The sequence below is a fragment of the Nanorana parkeri genome, unplaced genomic scaffold (genome assembly GCF_000935625.1).
Source record: "Nanorana parkeri isolate BGI_ZX_2015 unplaced genomic scaffold, ASM93562v1 scaffold1426, whole genome shotgun sequence".
In the NCBI taxonomy this organism is placed as follows: domain Eukaryota; kingdom Metazoa; phylum Chordata; class Amphibia; order Anura; family Dicroglossidae; genus Nanorana; species Nanorana parkeri.
In genome coordinates this window covers 307703-332479 of record NW_017307694.1, presented here as the reverse complement: position 1 = coordinate 332479, position 24777 = coordinate 307703, and the positions used below count along the sequence as shown (strand labels likewise).

The following is a 24777-nucleotide window of genomic DNA, read 5'->3' as shown; positions in this document are numbered from 1 at the left end:
CCTCAAAAAATGAGAATATTACATGCAATCAATAAAACAAGGATTGTACATAGAACAATATCGGACCTCTGAAAAGTACAAGCATGCATATGTACTCAGTACTTGGTTTGGGCCCCTTTTCCAGCACTTACTGCAATTACTTTTGCACGATATTCTAATTATTCGAGTTTCACCTGTAGACATTCTTCCTCCCGCTGATCACTAGGACATTCTTCTTCCCAATAACCACCAAGGCAATCTTCCTCCCGCTGATCACCAGGGCAATCTGAACACCTAGACATTCTTCCTCCCACTGATCACCAGGACATTCTTCTTCCCAATAACCACCAAGGCAATCTTCCTCCCGCTGATCACAAGAACATTCTTCCTCCCACCAACCACCAAGGCAATCTTCCTCCCGCTGATCACCAGGACATTCTTCTTCCCACCAACCACCAAGGCAATCTTCCTCCCCCTGATCACCAGAACATTTAGTCCTCATGCTGATCACCAGGGGATTCTTGCTCGTGCTGATTAGTGGAGCATTCTTTCTCTTACAGACCCCCAGGGCATTCTTCCTCCCACTATCCACCACGGTGTTCTTCCACTTTCCACCAGGGTATCTTTCTTCCACTAACCCACTGGGAATTCTTTAATTGAATGCTGACATTGGGGCATTCTTCCTCCCGCTGACCCATGGGGAATCCTTCCACTGATTGCTAACACTGGGGCATTCTTCCTCACACCAGCCACCAGGGTGGTCTTCTCCCCAACAACCACCAGGGCATTCTTCCCGCTGATCACCAGGGCATTCTTCCTTCCACTAACCCTAACTTCTTCCTGCTGACACTGGGGCATTCCTTCTCACACCAACCGCCGGGGCAGTCTTCCTCCCACTGACCACCAGGACATTCTTCCTCCCAATAATCACCAGGACATTGTTCCTCCCACCAGCACATTCTTCCTCCCACCAACCACCAGCACATTCTTCCTCCCACCGACCACCAGCACATTCTTCCTCCCAACGACCACCAGCACATTCTTCCTCCCACCAACCACCAGCACATTCTTTCTCCTACCGGCCACCAGGCCATTCTTCCTCCCACCAACCACCAGCGCATTCTTCCTCCCACTGACCACCAGCACATTCTTCCTCCCACCAACCACCAGCACATTCTTCCTCCTACCGGCCACCAGGCCATTCTTCCTTCCTCCTGCTGATCACCAGGACATTCTTCCTTCCTCCTGCTGATCACCAGGACATTCTTCCACCCACTGACTGCTAGGGCATTCTTCCTCCTCCTGACAGGTCAGCAGAAGGAACAAGCTTCCAGAGTTGCATTAAAAACAATTCTGCACACATTTTCTACTCTGTAAGGTCAGAATTCTATTGTAGGATTGAGAAACAGATAGAGTAGCTCTGGATCTCCAGATAATTTAGCCATTGAATTTACAGATGCTGGCTTAACCCCAACCCATAGGGATTATTACAGGAAAGATGATATCTTTGGGGTTTCCATGACAACATAAGATCATCCCGTTTGCTGATGCCAATATATATTGTCATGGTGGATCAGCTACCCTTTGGAGCTATGCAGTTAATACAATTGTTTGGAATTTCTGGGGATTCTGGAGACAGTTTAGAGCCGGGATAAGATGTACATGGAGTTTTTGTAACCTTTCTTCCATATTTGTTAAAGGGTTGGTCCAGATATAAGTGATATTTAGGTTACTGGTGGAACCTGGTTGGCACAGTCAGCTCCTACCTTCTGATATGTCTAGGATGCTTCAATGCTAAGACCTGCTTGCCGTAATTTCCAATTCTGTTCCTGATCACCTAGGAGTTTTGAGGTTTTCCCACCCACCATTGTGTGTTCCAGCTTCTCCAGTTATATCCATAATATAAATGAGGAACCTCTCATAATGGGCACAGTAGATGTGCTGACCCGGAAACTCATGTGCCGAATTCTTGCCAATGGAGCCCCTGAGTCATGGAAGCGATTGTGAGGGGGTTTTCTACAGCATCCACCAATCACAACACTGGACCCTTTAAAGGAAACATGTACTATGAGATATATGGACACCAGCCATGCTGGCCATCTTGTCATAGTGCTAGTCATCATGGTGATTTTAGGCCTATATGGGTAATGGACCCAAGGCAAGTATGCAGCCAGTGAAGACGGACATGTATCGCAGGTCACCAACTCTAAAGGTGAAGCCAGAGGCAGCTGAGCAATTGTGGAACCTTCAATTCACTAAAAACTACAACATAACCATCATAGTCAAGATAATGCAAACTGATGTTTATTTGTTGTTAATCACTCCTAGACAAAACCCATCCAGGTATGGGGGCCACAGTCAAATTCATTGGGCCCCAGGCATATTTTCTTAATATGATTCCGTGTGGATAGAGATATTGCATATGTTCAATGTGTAATACTGATACTTTTTACAATCCCTTGGCTTATTTACAATTGTACCCAGTCTGTTTCTATCTAAAACCATGTTATGAACAGGAATGCTCAGATAAGGGGTGTGGGTTTTTGAGGTTGGATGGATCACACCAGCCTGACCATGCTCTGTCATCTCTGGGCAGCTACACTTGTCTAAAGCGAACAAAGACAATCAGGGGATAACATTGATGGCCCCTAAATAGAGTATTTTTATTCCACTGTCACTACATGTTCTGTCGGTTTCTTTTTCACAGAATTTACCTAAAGAACTATGTGCTCCTCCTGGTCTGAACCTGAGCTTCTCCAAACATAGAAGGAGCTCCCGGAACCTGGTCTGCCCCTGAGCTCCTCCTGGTCTGAACCTTGTCTGAACCTGAGCGCCTCCAAACATAGAAGGAGCTCCTGGAATCTGGTCTGCCCCTGAGCTCCTCCTGAACCTGATCTCCTCCTGGTCTGAACCTTGTCTGAACCTGAGCTCCTCCAAATATAGGAGCTCCCAGAAACCTGGTCTGCCTCTGAGCTCCGCCTGGTCTGAACCTTGTCTGAACCTGAGCTCCTCCAAATATAGGAGCTCCCAGAAACCTGGTCTGCCTCTGAGCTCCGCCTGGTCTGAACCTTGTCTGAAGCTGAGCTCCTCCAAACATAGAAGGAGCTCCTGGAACCTGGTCTGCCCCTGAGCTGCTCCTGGTCTGAACCTCAGCTCCTGGTCTAAACCTTGTCTGAACCTGAGCTCCTCCAAATATAGGAGCTCCCAGAAACCTGGTCTGCCTCTGAGCTCCGCCTGGTCTGAACCTTGTCTGAAGCTGAGCTCCTCCAAACATAGAAGGAGCTCCTGGAACCTGGTCTGCCCCATAGCATTTCCTGAACCTGATCTCCTCCTGGTCTAAACCTGAGCTGCTCCAAACATAGACGGAGCTCCCAGAACCTTGTCTGCCCCTGAGCTTCTCCTGAACCTGATCTCCTCCTGGTCTGAACCTGAGCTCCTCCTGGTATGAAGCTTTGTCTGAACCTGAGCATCCGAACATAAAAGGAGCTCCGAGAATCTGGTCTGCCCCTGAGCACCTCCTGAACATGGGCTCCTCCTGGTCTGAACAGGAGTTCCTCCAGGTATGAACCTTGTCTGGACCTGAGCTTCTACAAACATAGAAGGAGCTCCCAGAATCTGGTTTTCCCCTGAGCATCTCCTGAACATGGGCTCCTCCTGGTCTGAACAGGAGTTCCTCCTGGTATGAACCTTGTCTGGACCTGAGCTCCTACAAACATAGAAGGAGCTCCAAACATAGAACCTGAGCTCTGCCAAACATAGAAGGAGCTCCCGGAATCTGGTCTGCCCCTGAGCACCTCCTGAACCTGAGTTCCTGGTATGAATCTTGCCTGAACCTAAGCTCCTCCAAACACAGAAGGAGCTCCCAAAACCCTGTCTGAACCTGAGCTATTCCAAACAGCTCCTATGAACACAGAATGAAGCTCCTTCTGCTGTGGCGGGAAAATTTCCCACCTGCTGCTACACGTAAGCAAAGGGGAAAGATGCAGTAATGTTATTGACCTTATATAGCCACATGGTTATATTTGGTCAATAACATTGAGCTAATATGGTCAAGTGGCCATATTAGGTCAATGACATTAGGCACATCCCTTTGTTTATGTGCAATGGCGGGGGAGTGGCCTGGCCTGTGGCTGACATGGCAGGTGGTCTATAGCACTTATGTATGCATAAGTGCTTTGGTCTATACCTGAGCTCATCCCTAATAGCCATAATGCTACTGATTATGTCCACATATGGTCAACAAAGGAGCACTACGATTGATTTCTGTTTAAAGAATTATAAAAATTTAAGACGGAAGTAGGAAAGACATCTGTGTGTGCGTAAGTTTGCTTATCTGCCGTTTCTTGACACAGGAGTATCTAGTCCCCTGTGGGGATGTGACAAAAAGGAAGGTTATCTCTAGAACCTTTTTACTCATTCTGATATCATGTGCGGGTTGCTGCCTGTGTGCAGGGTTTGATGTCTCCCCAAGCCCGATTTGCTGCTAAAAGTTCTCCCGCACACAGGACATGGATATGGACAATTACTGGAGTGACAAGTCCGATGTCGGAGAAGTTGAGATCTTTCAGTAAAGCACTTCCCACATTCTGGGCATGTATGTGGCTTCTCCCCAGTATGAGTTCTCTGGTGTACAATCAGATGGGCTTTCCCAGTAAAACACTTCCCACATTCTGTACACGAATACGGCTTCACCCCGGTGTGAGCTCTCTGGTGTACGATGAGAAAGGCTCTCTGGCTAAAGCACTTCCCGCATTCCGAACAGGAGTAGGGCTTCACCCCCGTGTGGGTCCTCTGGTGTATGCTAAGATGGTCCCTCCTTGTAAAACTTTTACCACATTCCGAGCATGAAAACGGCCTCTCTCCCGTGTGGATTCTCTGATGTAACGTGAGCTTAGTTTTCTTGGAAAAACTTTTCCCGCATTCCGAACACGAATATGGCTTCTCCCCAGTGTGAGTTTTCTGGTGATCAACGAGGCTCCCTTTCCAAGAGAAAGATTTGCCGCATATGGAACACAGGAACGCTGCACCCGTTCTGTGATTTGGACGATGGGTTGTGGGAGTTGAGCGATTGGATAAACTCCCCCCGTGGGTAGGGGGACGAGATAATAGATCTGCGCTGAGAAGTACTGGATGGAGATTTGGGGTAACAGGGTTTTTCACCAGAGCCTCTGTTGTGATGTTATCATCTATTGCAACTTCAGGAAACATAACATGGTGTTTCTTTGGGTTATAACCACTGCGTCGACCATCTGCAGGAAACAGGATGAGGAGTGGAAGAACTGAAGTGCTGTTAAACATACTTAACAAGCTAGTTCATATCAAGGGAGTTTTAATGGTCTCAAAAGGTTGAGGAACCTTTAGATAATAACATATTAAAGAGCAGAATCATGGTGAGGCAATTATTTCCTACTTGTGCCTGACTTTCTGTGTAGCAATTCCATACCAGAGCAGGATTGCATTCCATAGGAAAAACTACTATGTGCAAAGGGACTCTCCATGTAGGATATGAAGGTGCCTCCAGCTGCACTCTTGAGGCCATGGCCTACCATGGGTTTGCAGATCTTAGCTAACTGAACACCATCCGCTCAGGCACAAATCGTGTTTTACAACAATAAGAAACTGGAAGTTGAGGAGATGGGAACTCATGATGAAGACACAAGAAAGAAGGATGCATTAGTAAACTTTGGAAATATGACTCACCTGTGTTAATATCTATAGGTTGTTCATCGTCTTCAATCTTCACACATATTACTTCCTCCTCCTCCTCTGCACTGACATCTATATGAATTTCTCTGGTGTCTCCGGGGGCTGTAAATAAAGATGAGAGTGAAGCCCCCTGAGTTGTATGAGAGACCCCAGAGAATGTGTGTGGGGGGTGAGACTGGTCATGTCTCTTGGCTGGTAACACACAATGACATGATGTGAGGAGGAGAGCCGGAGTCTAATAGAGGCTGATGGCTCCTGACTCCCCCCACTAGACACATTCCGTCCCCCCATTACTGTCTACTGACAGAGGAGGGGGGAGAAGAAGAGATTGATGCCCCCTGTACTGAGATGTATGAGAGACCCCAGAGAGTGTGTGTGGGGGGAGACTGGTCACGTCTCTTGGCTGGTAACACACAATGACATGATGTGGGGAGGAGAGCCGGAGTCTAATAGAGGCTGATGGCTCCTGACTCCCCCCACTAGACACATTCCGTCCCCCCATTACTGTCTACTGACAGAGGAGGGGGAGAAGAAGAGATTGTTGTAGTGACTGAACAAGGAGAATCTGGGACTCTTTTCTGGATTTAGTGTTTATTACTCACCTGTGCTGATCTCCGGAAGAAGGTCCACCTCATTACATGGTTCATGACCTCTCACATACATCCCTTCTGCTTCCTCCCTAGCTTCTGCTCTAAAGTCAATCTGGCGTGCATCCAGCGAAACCTACAAAAGAATGAAAAGCATTCCTTAAAATTGTTGTCCTTTTACCATTGGAGGAATCCAGGGAGATGAATAAAATCTTTACAGGAAATACAGAATGAAACCAAGCTTTACTAGACTGGTGAAGATATTTTATGATTAGGTTTTGTTGTGAGCATAATGTGCACCCCTGAACTCCATCCAGGAAATGCAAACCGAAGAGGTTCATGCCAGTCCATTTTGGACTCCTCTACCTGATAAGGGTGAGGGATCTTGTGATGTTCCTGAGTGGAATCCCAGGAATACAGAGGACGGGGACATCTCTCTGAGGTATTTCTGTTCCTGGATCCATCTGTAGGAAACACACACACTGACTGAATACATTGTTTCTATGTCTTTATATCACAGGATAACATGTTAGCTAAGTGTTGACCACTCTTACCTTGCAGGCCTGAGGTCCGTAGTCCTGCCATGGACACTTCCTGCATGAAGTTTGCATGTTCTCCCAATGTTTGGGCACATTTTCTCCAGGCGGTCTGGTTTCCTTCTGCAACCCAAAAACAAGCCACTAGGTGATTGGCACCCACATTGCCACAATTGGCATATTAGGATGGTAGTAACACTAGCGCCTGTAAGCTACTTCAGGGTAGGGATTGGTGTAAATGGTTTTACGTTGTCTGTAAATCACTGTGTTAGAACTGCCATAAATATGGGAAATAAAAATGTCATTGAATGTTCTTCTGTCCTTTACAAGATATGAAAGTCTCCTCTTACCTGTTGATATAAAGGACGGCTGGTTCCCTATCGTCATATTTTTATATAGATCCGCGTGTCCTTCTAGATACTCCCACTCCTCCAAAGAGAAACAGTCACTTGTATCCTGACATCTAATAGGAACCTGACACACACAATGATACAGTCACCACCCAGACACATCCCTTGTCTGTTCCTGGATCATGTCCCAGAATTCCATGCACCGCTCACCTCTCCCCTCAGCAGCTTAATGATCTCGCTGGTGACTTCCTGAACCTTCTTTTTCCGTCTCAGTGAGTGAGATGGAGGCTCTATACCGGTGCCTTGGGTCTTCATCGCATTGGACGCTACCAAGCCATCAGATAACTTGAAAGCGATATAATTCTATATTAAAAGCACAAGATTAGAACAGCATTCAAAATTTTCCAATGCATTAAAGTTGATACGGTTGGCATTCATTTCACTTGTATGGTCAGGCGTGTGACCCTCCAAGAATCCTCCTCACCCCTCCGGTCAGGTTTATGTTTTATTAAGAGATAAGAGTGATGCCATGTGACCTCCCAGAATCCTCCTCACCTCTCCGGTCAGGTCTGTGTTATATTAATAGAGATAAGAGTGATGTCATGTGACCTCCCAGAATCCTCCTCACCTCTCCGGTCAGGTCTGTTTTATTAATAGAGATAAGAGGGATGTCATGTGACCTCCCAGAATCCTCCTCACCTCTCCGGTCAGCAGGTAGACGATCTCCAGGGTCAGGTTTAATATCCTATCAGTCGTGTGACTCCGTTCCTTCTCCATCTTTAAATCAGATGATTTATTCAGAGGTTTTTCCTTGTATTATTTATCCTAACTAACCATAAATCAAGCTGTTTTTGTCCCTTGAAATAGTAATTGGCAATTACAAAAAATAAATACGTGCCCAAATATAAAAGAAAGAAATGCACATCTTTTTTAATCTATTTCTAATGGGAAGCCAAAAGGGCAGCGCGTGTACTGATGAGCAGTCCTATGGCTATAAATCCCCTCTGTGCTAATATTTATCTTTACTGAGACCCCACTACACCGGATAAGACGTACTCCCCCAGTGCAGAGCCTGCTGACCCCTGACTTTGTGCTGTATACAGGACATGTGACTTGTGATCACATGATCCTTCCCCCACCCCCTTATCCAATCCACATCTATTGCTGGGACCCCCTTCTCTCATAATAAGAAGACATTGTTACCTCCTCTTCACACACTCTCCAGCCTTATAAGCCCACCTAGAACTACCTTGAACTAAAATTATTCCTGATAGCAATTGCTGTGGGCTACAACAAAATGGCCACCAATTGATGTGGGCTACAACAAAATGACCACCGATTGCTGTGGGCTACAACAAAATGGCCACCAACCCTTCTGCACTGAAGTTTTTGTCCTCACATAAGAGATGTGCCCCTGAACTTTTTACTCAATCTGCTTGCTTTTCATAGACAATTCCCTAACAGCTTGAGGGCTTGGTCATGTTTCATGATCTCTAAAAAAATACATTTCCTACTTTAATCAAGGAAGTGGTGGAGACATAATTAGCTGTACATGACATTTTATGAAACCCTTGGTCAAGATTAAATATTTTATAATATGGCAATCAAATGGAAAAAGAGCCACATGCCTGCCTATAAAACAAATCAGTTGTCGGTCCTCTGTTTAGTAAGGCCACCTAATCACTTTTACATTAGTGGGAAGTGATAACCTTTCTCTCCATTCACCGATCTCCTCCCTTTCTGTGTTCTGATCTTTTCCCCCCTTGTTCACTGATATTCTCTCTTTCTATTCAGAAATCACCTCCCCTTCCATCGACTGATCTTCTCAACTTCTGTTCACTAATCTCCTGCCTTTTATATATATATACTGATCACCTCCCCTTACGCTCACTGGTCTCCTCACCTTCCATTCACTGGTCTCCTCACCTTCCATTCACTGGCCTTCTTTCCCTCCATTCACTGGTCTCCTCTCCTTCCACTCACTGGTCTCCTTTCCTTTCATTCACTGGTCTCCTCACCTTCAATTCACTGGTCTCCTTTCTTTCCATTCACTGGTCTCCTTTACTTTCATTCACTGGTCTCCTCACCTTCAATTCACTAGTCTCCTCACCTTCAATTCACTAGTCTCCTCACCTTCAATTCACTAGTCTCCTCACCTTCAATTCACTGGTCTCCTTTATTTCCATTCACTGGTCTCCTTTCCTTTCATTCACTGGTCTCCTTTCCTTTCATTCACTGGTCTCCTCTCCTTCCACTCACTGGTCTCCTTTCCTTTCATTCACTGGTCTCCTCACCTTCAATTCACTGGTCTCCTTTCTTTCCATTCACTGGTCTCCTTTACTTTCATTCACTGGTCTCCTCACCTTCAATTCACTAGTCTCCTCACCTTCAATTCACTAGTCTCCTCACCTTCAATTCACTAGTCTCCTCACCTTCAATTCACTGGTCTCCTTTATTTCCATTCACTGGTCTCCTTTCCTTTCATTCACTGGTCTCCTCACCTTCAATTCACTGGTCTCCTTTCCTTCCATTCACTGGTCTCCTTTCTTTCCATTCACTGGTCTCCTTTCCTTCCATTCACTTGCATCCTCACCTTCAATTCACTGGTCTCCTCACCTTCCATTCACTGGTCTCCTCACCTTCCATTCACTGGTCTCCTCTCCTTCCATTCATTGGTCTCCTTTCCTTTCATTCACTGGTCTCCTTTCCTTTCATTCACTGGTCTCCTTTCCCTCCATTACAGATCTCATGCCCTCTGATTTTTCGATCTTCTCCGTCCCTGTTCACCGGTTTTCTACTTTTCAATTCACTGGTCTCCTGCCTTAACATTCACCAATCTCCTGCCTTTCTGCTCAAAAATCTCATGCCCAACAGTCTGTTCTTCTTCCATTTCTCGTTTACAAAATCTTTTATTCATTTTCCACAGTAAGTAAACAAATATACAGTTAATACAAACACTTTATACAAACATTTTAGTGTCCCCAGACCAAATACAACAATACTTCATTCTTTTCTACCCCAAACAAACTTCGAACAGAAAATACCGCGAGCCAACCCTATGCATTATGAAAGATAGCATTTTTAGGGATATCCTACTGAGAGAGCTGCGCCCATCAGCATTCGTAGGGATTGTTCTTGTGTATTTGGAGATACAACTATTTGTCAAATTTCACAAGTACTCCCAATCATTAATTGTGCTATTGACCCGCCCCTAGAAAGAAAAAAAAAAAAGGGGCAAAACGCCTCCATACATCGTTTTCCCGACTTAAATAACCCTATCAAAAATGTATTCATTTTGTTACCAAAATAATTATTTCCTTTTGACCTTCACCCAAATTTTAACAATATATATATAAAGACTATTATTACGATTCCTTGTGAAAAAAGTGTCTTTGTTAGCAAATTACATTTAATTTATGCATCTTTATTAAAACTCTTATATACCTTGATGGAGTCCCTTCCCCAGATTGACATCTTAACTCATGAACCTTATCGTTGATTTTCTTATTATAGTGCCAAAATAATTAATTCCATCTAACTAAGATCCATTAACCCTATATAATAACACAACAATTATTTTGCAGTGTTCCTAATAAAAGAAGTGCCTTAATTCTTCTTCCATTTCTCAATCTCTTCCTTTACCATCCACCAGTCTCAATTCAAGAAGTAGGGAGGTTTGACTTCTCTTCCTGTTCTGTCAGACACCCTTCATAATCATAGGAAGAGTTTTCCACCTGTGACAGAGGTCTTGAAACACCTCCGAGTGGAGAGACCACTCTACTGGGTCCAGATGTTAACAACTGAGAAAATCCACCTGCCAATTTTCCATACCTGAGATGTGTATAGCGAATTGGACTGGAAAATGGAGTGCTTCGCAAGCCCGAATCTGGTAGTTCTCTTTTTCAGCCCCTAGACTTCTGGTTCTCCCTTGATAATTGACATACCGCACTGCTGTGGTATTTTCGGACTGTATCTGAATCGGATGTCCCTATAACTGGGGTCCAGCTTTGAAGGGACAGTCGTAGTTCCGGAATGTTGAGCTGAGCTTCCCCCATCCACCAGGTCCTCTGCACCGAGAGGGCAAGAAATTTCCAGACCAGAGGTAAGAAAGACTTCCCCCGACTCCAGGGCTGGATTCATGAGCCACCAGACTAGAGCCATCCTGAGTGACAGATGAATCTGTAAATTCAGAGACTGCACCTTCTTGTCCCATGCAGCCAGAATGTTCAGTCGCAATGGTCTGGATTGGAGCTGGGCAAACGAGACTTCCTTGAAAAGAAGCCACTATCAAACTCAGAACTATCATTCAAAAGCAGATTGGGTTGGTTTCTATCCTGTAGAGTTTAAACCTGTGAGCGGAGTCAGTAGCTTGTCTGGCGGAAGGAAAACTCTTGACCAAGCAGTATGTAGAACAGCTAGATACTCCAGGTGATGAGTCTGTTGCAGTAGACTTCTGAAGGTTCCTGAAAGCTCCTTGATGTTCACACAGGCCAGAAAATCTCCCGGAGGAAGGGAAACAATTACTTAACTGATAGATTGCATGCAGACAAAGTCATCTAGTGCCTTAGTCCAGGATGGGCACATTTTCCCCATTTGCTTTGGCAATCGTGAACAAATTTGAGTAGAAACCCTAAAGCCTTTCCTGTTCTGAAACGACAGCAATGACCCCCTGCAAGAGGAGCTAAGCCAGAATGCTGTGCAAGTCTCTTAGTGGTTACTACGACATTGTCATTTTGACAACATGTAACAGGGCAAAGGCAAAGCATGATATTTTACCTTGTAGCCCCTGGCCACCACATCCTGTACCCATACATCTGCAATGCCTTTGGTCCCAGGGGTCGCAAAGGCTAACAGACATCCCTCCACTCTAAGGTGTGAGGGCATCCCCTCATTTCGAGGAAGACTTGCCTGCAAGCTTGAAGGATTTTGGAGTCTAAGGTTTGCTAGGGAACTGGGTATCGGACTTGGGCTAGGAGGAAGAAAGCTTAGCTTTGTTATGCTGAGGTTTTTTATTTTGATTTTTTTGTATATTAAAAGCTTGGCTCAAGGGATGACTTTCAATAGATCGCAGCGAGGTAGCTGCTCTGCTACGTACGAAACCCTGACTCCGAATTAGGTCATCTACGAATGATTTAACACCGGGTTCCCAACGAACATGAGATGCGCTCCGGGAGAGAGGCGGCCCGCTTCCGTCCACGCGCTGCGGTCCCAGGCGAGCAGCGCTACACGTCTGATCTTATTTTGCTGAGGTAAGAATATTCTTTTTCCCCACAAGTGTAGTCCTTGGGCAAGCCAGAGCATGGTGTTCTGCCGAGAGACTCTATGTGGTGACAGCTTTCCAAGTAAGAACTACCTTTTTGAGCAGGTGGACACAGTCTAATTTGCTGCTATAAAGAATCTTGGTGTGTAGGCAACAGGTGAGTATTCATTTATCATGGAGGTTAAGGTGAAACATAATATAACATTATATATATATATATATATAAACAAAGAATAAAAACCAAATTCTTTTATGGGTCACATGGCTGGCAGACCAAAGTTAACCAGTTTGGGCAAGGACAACACATGTAAGTACAATAACATCTTTATTAAAATTTAGTTTTGTGCTTAAGGGTCTATTTTAAATTAAACAGAAGAGTAAAAAAAGAGGAAGGGGCGTACAGGAAAATAATAAATATGAAATTTAAATAGGGCTGGTAATTCGATTTCCACACTGTGAAATGCAACACCGGGTCATCAGGATGCAATGTTAAATTGCCTTAAAGGAGAACTCACTGCGCCTTTGTGCCAACTATGGATGATGAGACGGAGCAAGAAGCTTCAGTAGATCCTTCACATAAATGTGCCTTGAAACTAAGTAGGCAAATCGTAAAATATAATGTCTCTATTTAATATCCAGGCAACTTGACGAGGAAATAATATTTCTTACCAAGACTAAATAGCCAAAAGTTTGTGGGTTGATGCCATCACATCTTGTGTGCTTGTTGAACATCCCATTCCAAATCCATGGCCGTCGTGTCTGTAGGAATTTGTGCCCATTTGGCCAAAAGAGTATTTTTTAAAGTCAGATGCTTGTGTTGGACAAGAAGACGCTCACACTCGGCATTCCAGAGTATTCCAAAGTTGCTTGATAGGGTTGAGGTCAGGGCTCCAAGCCGGCCTCTCCAGTTCATGAAAACAGTTCTGGATTATGCTCCCTGGTCAAGTTTTGGCCTTCTTTTCCACTGCTAGACTAGACAGGGAATTTTATTACAACACTCCAGGTAGCAATCTTTGTTGCTCTTTTTCCATTCAAGCATTTAGTAACATATCTTCTGATTGGCCTAAAAAAACTCTTAGATAACAGAACTGAAAGGCAGGTTCCTGTAAGTACAACTGGATCCCCTAGCATTCTAGATCCAGGCTGTATGTGGGACCACTATGTCTGCCCAAGCTGAGATTTAGCTTCATCTCATCTCTTACAACGCATAGCAAAGCCTTTGCTGCTCACTTATGTTCTGGCATTGGACAGTCGAAAGTGGAGAGCGGCAGTCTAGCGTGAAGAGGTGGAAGGGCACGATCTTGAGGACATGAGTTGAGGCCCTAAGTAGAAACTAAGATCCAAGAAGGCTTCAAAGTCACACAAGGAATTATTTAAAGACTAACAGAGATGCTGGCTGTCTCCATAAGGCCCCTGCAGCCCAGCACTGGCGTTTCCCTAAAACATTTTAGGCTTGGACAAATTCACTTTGACAGAGTGACCAGAGACCAGCCGGTGTTATTGTCATGTCCCGTTTCCTCAGCTTTGGGAATATATCTCTTATCGCAGATTTACACCTACTGATTACCCATCATGTATTGCAGGTGGGCATACTTTTCTCAAGAGAGAAATAATTCAATTGGGCTTCTTGTATGAATAGAAGGTAAATAGCGATGAGAATCCTAAAATAATAAAATACTATTCTGTCACAAAAACAGGAAACAAAACTAAAATTGTTTCACATTTTTTAGAAATCCTTTAAAACGACTCCTTGCTACAAAATATTGTATTCATCTTTCGAAGTAAGTGCTCAGATTCATCCCAGCTCAAACATCGCTTCAATGTTTTGGCAAGTATTGGGGTGTGCGGGTTGTCCTGAGGCCTTGTTCACACCAGACACAGTGCGTTCCGGACTGATTGTGGCCGGAACGCACTGCATTGCGGCTTGCTATGTTGTGGGGCAGGAGGGGGCGTGGCAGTCCATTGAAGTGAATACCACCGTAGCCGCGCCCTGCGGCCGCAAAATGCGGCATGCTCTATTTTGTTCGGACCGGACTGTAGGCACTGTGTGCCTTGCATTCCCATGCGGCCGATTGCATTGCGGCCAGAGGGCGTGGCTACGGTGCCATTCACTTCAATAGAACGCCACACCCCCTCCTGCCCCACAACATAGTGAGGCGGCCATAACGCAATGCGTTCTGGCTACAATCGGGCCGCAACGCACTGGTCTGGTGTGAATGAGGCCTTAGGGGGTCATAACAAGTGTTTCCACCATCAGGGTCTGTATACTGAGATTTTCTGACTTACAGTCAAATCTCTGAGCAGTCATGCAATAAAATATGTTATGATGTTATGAGAGAGGTCAGTAGAACATATACTGTTCCTCAAATTGTCGTCTTTGTATCAAAGTAACTCACACAGTAATGATTTTGGAGTTTCAGAGGACCTGTATCGTGGAAGCTGTGACCAAAAAACGGCGTGCAGAGGGCAGAAGACTAGTCCACGGTATTACATGTAGGCTTCCTGCAACTAGGTGAGTTGGACCTATGCAGAGAGACCACTGCTTTCACACAAGGGCCTATCTTACAGTATGCTGGCAGGGGACAGGCTTTGCTACTCAGGTTGTGGATGCTTTCTAAAAAAGAACTGTAAGACTTTAAACATCTTTGGTTTAGATGCACATGGGAATGTATTTAGCTGATTTACGTTCAGGTGGGCTTTAAGAACAAGAATAATTATTCACAACAAGCATGCTGCTTAAAGCCTAACGTTTGGCAGGTGCTGCAGAAAACATCAACAGTATGTTTATATTGTGGTATTTCTTAGCAATACCATGGTGAAATTTGGCATAATGGTCACCCAGGACTCTCAGCCAGAGAGGCTGAAGAGTTTCAGATTTCAAGTATTTTTTACAGGGAAAGAGTTGGGTTTGCAGTTATTTCTAGATTTTCTGGATTGTGCATCATGGATATTTTTAAGAGACATGGGAGTGATGAAATCTCCATTCCTAGGTCCACGTTAGTGACCAGCACCAGTGTGAGTGCAGGTCAGCACTATAGTGAGGACTAATCGGAGGAGAAACAGACAAAAGACTGGTGGGTCAAAACAGCCAGATGCTGAGAGTGGAAGCCGGGAGGCTGAACTTGTGTTTATGGATGCTGTGCTGAACAACCCGTGGGAGGGTATCCATCTATGTGGATATCTTGAACTTCCGTTTAAATAAAAGGATAAGAAGAATATATTGCGAGTGGACTGTGTCCTCAAAGTGCTCACCACATGTGCTAATATCCCCAGCTTAGCATTACACATATATATATATTTCTCTGGGGCTACTCCATACTTATCATTCCTGTATACACTGAGTGGCCAGATTATTATGACCACCCCATCAGTACTTCGTTGGGCCGCCTCGTGACTCCACGAGATGTTGAAAGGTAATGCGAGGAATCTGACACAGCACTGTTGCCCTTCTGTTGTCTTGTACCAGTCTTGCCACTCTCCGTTCTGCCCTAACATTGACTAGTCGCTGACGGCCACAATTCGCACGTTCAGACCCAGATTTTCGGCTGACAGTCCGGTCTTTAAACACTTTAACAACAGCTGCTCTTGAACATTTAACGAATTCTGCTGTTTTTGCTGATACTCGCTCCATGACTCCGAGCGCCAACAATCATCCCACGTTCAAAGGCTGATAAATCGCGTTGTTTCCCCGTATCTTCAGAAACAAATCACTTCTACTGTCCTGGTAAATAACCTGCTTCCCTATTTATAATGGTCTGGCCCTCTAGCAACTTCAGCACCAAATTATAGCTAATTTGCCTACAAACGTCAGGTGGTCAGAATAAACTGGCCACTCAGTGTATATGCTGTTTTGTCCAGCATCTGCCAAGTCCTGAGGGAGACCTTTCCTGATTCCCAAGGTGACTTTCAATAAACTACGAGACTTTACACAACATGTCTGGCGCTTTCCTTCCAGAACAATAGTCTACCTGAGACACGTGCTGTCTTACAGCCATTATTCTTCAGAGCCTAAAGAAGGAAAAAATTCTGCTATACCAGACCTACTGTATAAAACAAAAGAATCAAGTTCTAAATCTCCTTTAACAAACCTACGTCCACTTTTTTGGGGGGGGTAACAGGTTTGGCCTGTCTGGAGCTTGTTCCTCAACCCAACCAGGGGTGGACACCAGGTGCAGCTCTCTTCCTGTACAGAGCCACCCTCCACTTGCACATCGTGAAAATGACAGCTCGCCAAGACCACCAGTCACAGAACAGAAAAGTGATAGTATGACCTTGAGCACCAATTCAATCCATGGCAGATCTAAAGCTTTTTCTCCCTAAGGAGCCAAGTTCTCCATTGCGTTTCTTCTCAGGAGTACCACGTGGCTCAGGTTTGCTACCCTTCCGGGAGTATGTCCCCATGTTGGAGGAGCGCCTATAACCATTTATTGAGATAGCACACAGAGAGAAAGCATGTGAGGGAAATATGCACTAGGGCTAAAGTTTCACTTTAAACACCTCCCACATACACAACACAAACTCGTCTCAGTCTGTTGCAGATTATTTGATGTGCGACAATTTGCGGTCTTTCAGTAAAATGTTACCAACGTGAGTTCTCTGATGTTCGATGACGTAACCTCTTCGAGTAAACCGTTTCCCACACACTAAACATGAATATGGCTTCTCCCCGGTGTGAGTCCTCTGATGTGCAATAAGATTGGCTCGTTGGCTAAAACATCTCCCGCATTCCGAACATGAATAGGGCTTCTCCCCCGTGTGAATCCTCTGGTGTTTCGTAAGAGCTGAAATAAAACAGAAACTTTTCCCGCATTCCGAACATGAATACGGCTTGCCCCCGGTATGAGCCTTCATGTGTACCGTAAGGTTTCCTATCTGGGTAAAACACTTGCCACATTCAGAGCAGGAATATGGCTTCTCGACTGTGTGAGACCGCTGGTGTGACAAAAGTTCTGCCCTCCTTGTAAAGCATATACCACATATGGAGCACGGGAACATTTCACCCCCTCTGGAATCTGTGCAAAGGGTGACGGGCGGTAAGGGATCAGTAAGGAAGTGAGGGATCTGTTCGTGTGTAAGGGGGATGACAGATGACAGATCTGTGGTGTAAAGTTCTGGATGGAGAATTGGGGCGATGGGATTTTCTCTCGAAGTATTTGCCGTGACTTCACCATCTTCTATTTCACCCCCTGGAGAGATAATAGGACTATTCCCACCGTATTGTCCATCTGGAAGCAGTAAGAGATGGAAAGGGATAGAAACACTTAAAAAGGTCAATTACAATAAATTAAATACACATCCTCCGAATGAAGAAAAGAAAATTGAGAGGTAATCACCATCAACAGTCCTTTGACTTAACAAGCTTAATTCCAAAGTGCTGTACAGTTCTTACTGTGTGAACACCAGCAAGTCAGACACATGAGACCTGAGCACAGCAGTAACTAGAAGTTCCATTTCTCTTTTCCTTATTTAGTGTTTATCACTCACCTGTGTTGATCTCTATAGGAATCTCCTCCTCTTTAATCTTGACATGTAAATCTACTTCCTCCTCAGTTTTGACATCTCTCTGAGTGTCTCCGGGTTCTGTGAATAAAGATGAGAGTGAAGCCCCCTGTACTGAGATGTATGAGAGACCCCAGAGAGTGTGTGTGGGGGAGACTGGTCACGTCCTGACTCCCCCCACTAGACACATTCCATCCCCCCATTACTGTCTACTGACAGAGGAGGGGGAAGAAGAAGAGATTGTTGTAGGGACTGAACAAGGAGAATCTGGGCTCTTTTCGGATCTTGGGCGTGTTTATTACTCACCTGTGCTGATCTCTGGAGGAATTTTCTCCTCCTTACATGGATCATCATCCATCACATACGTCTCATCTGCTTCCTCTGTTATGTCTGTCCTACAATTGGTGGTCTGGTTTTCCTCCAGTGATACCTACATGAAAAAAGGAACCAGTGTTTAAATGCAGCACTTTTTTAGCATAGATCAAAAAAGCTAAACAGACTCTTTGCTGAAAATGTAGAAAAACATCTGTGTTCACTAGGGAGGCTTGCGAAAGCACAGTGGGTGTTACGTACCTTCTGGGAGACCGGATGTGAGAGGAGGCTTCCCTTGCACCTTGTGTCCTGGGAGACTCTGAGGATGGGAACAGAGCCCAGCGGGACAACAAGTGGCAGGAGTGCCAGTGGGGTTGAGCACCGTGCAAGCCGTAATCCAATGAGACGTGCCGAGGTCAGGTTCCAAGCGGGCAATTTCCAGTACAAAAGGGGTCAGGCAGAAGAATGGTCAAATAACAGTTCCGTGGTCAAGGCAGGCAGAATTCAAGGTTTGTCGAGGAAGTCCGGGTCACAAGGATCAAGAAAGATATCACAAAACTGGAACAAGGATTAGCTGACGATAAACCAGCAACATGGTGGTACTGCTGCGGGGTTTCCTGTCATTTCCTGTGCGCCGCTATGGCGGATTTTCGTGCTGGTAGACTACTGCTTCTGCGCATGCGCGAGAATGGCGCATATTCGTGCTCGCAGGTTACTGCTTCTGCGCATGCGCGGGATGGCGCGTTCCCGAGCAGTGCGGGAACGTGCAGGTTGCACATGCGCAGACGGCGGGGGTCCGTTACAGATATAGACAATGTTGCCTTCAGTTAAGCCTCGCTTGCTCTACCATGTGATACAAATCAGTAATTAGAACCAATATACAAAAGCATTTATTTTACAGAAATCCTGACAGGCAGTTTTTTTTTTACTATGCCAGACCCTGCACTTTGGGCGATCAAGTGTCTCGTACATATTATTGATCATGCGATCTGACAAACTGAAAAGAAAATATGACTTGCCCAATTCAAATTCCTTTAGATATGTTTAGAAGAATAAAAATAAGTTATGTAATTATATTTATTTAAATGTATTTATCAAGCGGAAATGTCTATGTTGGATATGCTGTCCAGATGGAAGTTTGTTTTAATATGTAAAAACTTTAAATAAAGAATATTAACCACTTCAAGACCAGGTGTTTAGACCCCCTTCCTGGCCAGGCCATTTTTCAGTATTCATCGCTGCGATACGTTGACTGACTTTTATTCCGCCATGCAGCGCTGAATACTGAAATGAATTTTACACCATTTTTTGGGGACAGATAGAGCTTTATTTTGGGGGTATTTAATCACCACTGGGGGTTTTATTTTTTATTATAATTAGGAAAAATTACTGAAAATTTTTAAAACAAAACGTTTTTTTTAACCTTATGTTAGGAAACATTTATTATTACCCAGTTTTTTGGTCAAATATAAAAGATGGGGTCACGTCCGTTAAATAGACACCAAACATGTCAAGCTTTAAAATTGCGCGCACCCGCGACATCGTAGAAAACGACCGCAACCAAAATTAGCCATAGGCGACGCTTTAAACGTTTTTACCGCTCATCAGTTTAGTGTTATCAGTGATTGATGGCCCTAGACTTATTGCTCTCACTGCGACGTTCGCGGCGATATGTAACATGTGCGGCGTAATGGGCGCAATCGTCTTTTTTGCACGTATGCGCCCCCGACGCATGTATGCATGCGTGTATGTATGGGTGGGGACTTAAAAAATTTTTTTTTTTTTTTATTCTTTTTTTATGTGTAACTTTAAATTTGGGGGGGGAACTTACATTTTTTTTTCCCACTAAACTTTATTGCTATCACATACGGGGGCTAATAAACCCCCCCTATGTGATAGCAAAATATGTGACAGGTCCTCTTTATGGAGACATCAGGGGTCTCCAAGACCCCTAATGTCACCTAGGACCCCCCAAAAGAAGCTGATGAAGCAGAGATCTGCTCCATCAGCTTCTTTCCAGCTTCTGAAGCTGGAGAGTGACACAAGAATGCGGAAGTGATGTATTATACAACACTTCCGCATTCTTGCAGAGGAGAGGGGACCGGAGGGAGCTCGTGTACCGAGCTCTCTCTGATCCCCTGTGTCACAGGCGACATGCTGATCCCGGGCTCGCACCGGGCACAGCGGAGCCCGGGATCAGCGGGACAATGGCGGGGGGGGCAGCAGAGGGAGGGGGGGGCCGCACCGATCGTCGCTAAATACAAGCTTTACAGCCGGCGGATCGCATGTATATTAACGGGCATCGCTGCCCGTTTTTAAATTGCGGCCATTTCTACCAATGCATCCCTCAATGTATGATGATTAATAATAACACAGGCATGTCGGGTGATTGTGAAATACGAACACTGGCGGAGGATTCACTTCCTGCTTTGGAATTGCAAAATGAATTCCATTTGCCAAAGCAATCACTTATTACATGACCCCCTGGTGGCAGGTCTGTGCGATAAAACTTCAGCAAGTCTAAAATTAGGAATGAACGGCAATTAAAATGCAGAATTACGCTTTCACATATGGACGCCTGTGACTCTAGCATGCTGAACTAGAATATGTAGGCCTCGGGGTAACGTCACTGACACGCGTCCGCATGAGCTTGTGATACACCGCGCCATGTGTACAACAATCCGCCATTTATTGGTATCTGAGGGAAGAACGGCCATAAATCCGCTCTATAGTAATATATATGTCTATAAAGACCCCAATACACCTGAGGAGACTAATTCCCCCATTGCAGAGTCAGCTGACCCCCTGTGTGCTGTATAGAGGATACATGACCTGACCCACACGATCACATGGCCCACCCCACAGAGAGTGCTGTGACCCCCTTCCCTCATAATAAGACATTACCTCCTCCTCACTGGGTCCCTCCAGCCTCACACCAGGAAGCTGCTTTGCTTACAGAAATCCCTCCCTCCTCCTCTTCCGGCCTCACCAAAACAACCGATTCACTATGACGACCATAGTATAAACTGCCCATATTTACACTTCGATAGAACTGATACATTTCTATTACGTAAATTAAATATATCCGGTCCTCCGCAGGATAAAACGCTCTCTCAGTCGGCCGCCAGAACCAAGAAGGCTGAAATGTCCGCGCTACAAGAAAATGGCCGCCGCTGGGCTGTCATCTTTACCTCACGTCGGCCTGTCACCTGAACGCGCCAAAATAGGCGTTGCTAGGACAACCAGGAAACCGCTGGGCGGCCGTGGAACGCACACAGCTGGAGTGAGGGAGCCACAGGCCGGAAGTGACTTCCCTTGTAAAGCAAGAATAGGAATATAATCCTAATTAAGATCTAAATATGTTTTATAATAATATAATGTTTTGTTTTTACTCTTTAGTAAATGATCCCTAAATATTTGATTTTATATAAATATATATGTATTGTGATTATAATTAGGATATCTATCTATCTATATAATTTTTTTGTCCCCTAGAAATACCAATGAAAACCTCTGGCTTTTAAAGGACTGCACCATGTTTATGATGAGTTCCTGTGGCCAGGTCCACCTCTGGCTGCATTTCGAGCCTCAGGGATAAGATAACGATCGGTTACCAGTGGTTGTGTTCCATTTATCCAAGCATGGACCGTAAGCTGGATAGGTCGGCCCAGGATTGTTCACAGCTGATTGGCTTCTGAAAATGGTCACGATGGTTTATGGCAGTGGTGGCGAACCTTGGCACTCCAGCTGTTTTGGAACTACAAGTTCCATGAGGCATTGCAAGGCTCTGACAGCCACAGACATAACTCCCAGAGGCAGATGCATGTTGGGATTTGTAATTTTGGCACAGCTGGAGTGCCAAGGTTCGCCACCACTGGTTTATGGCATGGGGACCCGGACCTATACGTTTCCAGTTCTCCCAAATTTCTCTTCTCCTTTACATCAACATTAAGTCTGTTTGCAGAGGTTGAGAGTTCAATCTGACCTCCCCTTCAGTCTTGCTCAGTTGTACCGGCTCCTCTGCTGGACTGAAATGTCTTCCTCTGATGTCCCTGCACACTGGGAGCTTCTCACCATGTGTATTAGAAGCTGCAGCAAGTCAAATAGAGCTCCGCCTCATTTCCCGGCGGGAGGGCATCCAGCGTCATGTAGCTCTTTCTTCCCCAGTCTGACTGTCCTCGCCCCACCCATGGATTTCAGTTCTTTTCTACAAGCAAATGTGACCTGCCTAAGAATGCCCACTCCTCCAGACCCATCAAGGCATTTTGATATTTCCATAATGCCTCCCAAGAGCCAGTCCCCTGCTTCTATCAGGGCTTAGGCCTGTTGAGGGGAATACTGAGGCTGGGTGGTGTGATGTGCTCAGGAAACTACATACAGAACCATGCCGTATGTAATGAAAACGGAAAGAGTTTATTTAATCATTTTATTAGCACACTGATGAGGGGAAACAAGAGGAACCAGAGAAGGCAAAATGTAAGGAGATTAAACTTCAACTTTTGAGGACAGGCATATGCGTATCGCTGGTCATGTGATGCAAATGTGGGCTGAAGACTGCAGCAGGTCCCTGTGCTCCTGTGACCACTTTGAGGACAGGCATAAGCGTATCGCTGGTCATGTGACCCAAACTGTTGAGATGGAGACTGCAGCAGGTCCGGGTGCTCCTGTGAGCAGTCTGAAGGCGGGTATACAGTATGTGTCAGCATTCATGACACATGGTGAGACATGTCCATGTAAACATGCGTCTACGCATGTTGTCGTTAATTTTTATTCATGACTTATTCAAAGCTGAACAGGAACATACAAAGATTAGAGAATTGCATGGAGCAGATGGTCTAAAACAGAACAAAAACATAACTTCTTGGCATTTTGTTTTTGGTGGGCCTTGTTGGGGTCCATTCAAACATGTCCCTTTAAAGTGAATCTGAGCTTTGGTCCTGTTGGGCTTCCTCTGGTTTTAATACCACTGAAGCTTTGAGTTCCTTACCACAAGGCTTGCACAGGGATGAGGACTCTCTTCACGTCCATGTCACAGCACTGGGGCAACCACCCATCACCATCCTTGTCACATTAGAGGAAGGGGAAAAAGGAGGCTTTGAGTTCCTCACCACAAGGCTGACACTGGGATGAGGACTCTCTTCACCTCCATGTGACAGCAATGGGGCAACCACAAAGCACCATCGTTGTCACATGAGAGGAAGGGCAGTAATGAAGCTTTGAGTTCCTCACCATAAGGCAGTCTGTAGAGAGACGACCTATTAGGTCCCTCCCACTGACTTGAATCTTGCTTCCCTTTGTATATTTCTTCCAGATCTGTGCACTAATCCAGTATGAAACAACAACTTCTACACTTTGCCTCCATGCAAAAGTTCCCTGTGATACAGACTGGTCTCTGCTGCTCCCTCTCCTTGAGCAGGGTGACTGGTCTAGTCTCCGCCCCCTACTGTGGTTTTCTGCATGCAGCCTGTAGAGGGATCCTAACTCAAACACAACAAGAGATAGAAGGAAGAAGGGGAAGAACACGGAAACATCTACTACAGTGCTAAAAGTCTGAAAGTACCAGGACTAAGCCTATAGTGGACATGTGACATCACATTTCTCCGAAAACTCGATTCCCTCATTCAGAACAAGTATGCGGTTTGCATGGACCTGCTGATGCCTAACCAGATTTGATTTACTGCTGTAGCATTTACCGCACGCCGAACACGAATACGGATGGACATCAGTGTGAATTATTCGATGCGTGGCCAGCTGGGCTCTTTCAGTGAAACTTTTCCCGCACTCTGCACATGAATACGGCTTCTCTCCTGTATGTGCTCTCTGATGTGCAATAAAGTGGCTCCTCTGGTTAAAGCACTTCCCACACTCCGTACAGGGATACGGCTTGACCCCCGAGTGAGTTCTCTCATGTACGATGACGTGTGTCTTCTCTGTAAAATGTTTGCCGCACTCCGAACACGAATACGGCTTCTCCCCCGTGTGAGTCCTCTGATGTTTGGTTAGATGCGTTTTCTGGGTAAAACTTTTCCCGCACTCCAAACACGGATATGGCTTCTCTCCCGTGTGAGTCCTCTGATGTTCCACAAGGCTGGCTCTCCAAGCGAAAAGCCTCCCACATTCAGAACATGAAAACGGCTTCTCCCCGGAGTGAATCCGGTGATGCGTGATCAGGTTCCTTTTCTTGTTAAAACATTTCCCGCATTCAGAACATGAATACGGCTTGTCCCCGGTATGAGCCTTCATGTGTACCGTAAGGTTTCCTATCTGGGTAAAACACTTGCCACATTCAGAGCAGGAATATGGCTTCTCGACTGTGTGAGACCGCTGGTGTGACAAAAGTTCTGCCCTCCTTGTAAAGCATATACCACATATGGAGCACGGGAACATTTCACCCCCTCTGGAATCTGTGCAAAGGGTGACGGGCGGTAAGGGATCAGTAAGGAAGTGAGGGATCTGTTCGTGTGTAAGGGGGATGACAGATGACAGATCTGTGGTGTAAAGTTCTGGATGGAGAATTGGGGCGATGGGATTTTCTCTCGAAGTATTTG

General features: G+C 45.4%; 2 protein-coding genes across 2 annotated transcripts in view; both read right to left on the bottom strand.

Annotated features, from left to right (window-relative positions):
* Window positions 1–4257: 4257 nt before the first annotated feature.
* Window positions 4258–5187, bottom strand: LOC108798198 (gastrula zinc finger protein XlCGF71.1-like). The gene has a single exon (XM_018569926.1). The coding sequence runs from the start codon at window positions 5185–5187 to the stop codon at window positions 4393–4395; it is 795 nt and encodes a 264-aa protein (XP_018425428.1). The 3' UTR covers window positions 4258–4392.
* Window positions 5188–16899: 11712 nt separating this feature from the next.
* Window positions 16900–24777, bottom strand: part of LOC108798201 (zinc finger protein 850-like) — a 40988-nt gene continuing 33110 nt past the window's right edge. Inside the window, exons 4-5 of the mRNA XM_018569929.1 lie at window positions 23971–24558; window positions 16900–17187 (exon numbers count right to left, since the gene is read on the bottom strand). Of these exons, the coding sequence (XP_018425431.1) occupies window positions 16958–17187; window positions 23971–24558 (818 nt within the window). The 3' untranslated portion in view covers window positions 16900–16957. The remainder of the gene's footprint in view (window positions 17188–23970; window positions 24559–24777) is intronic.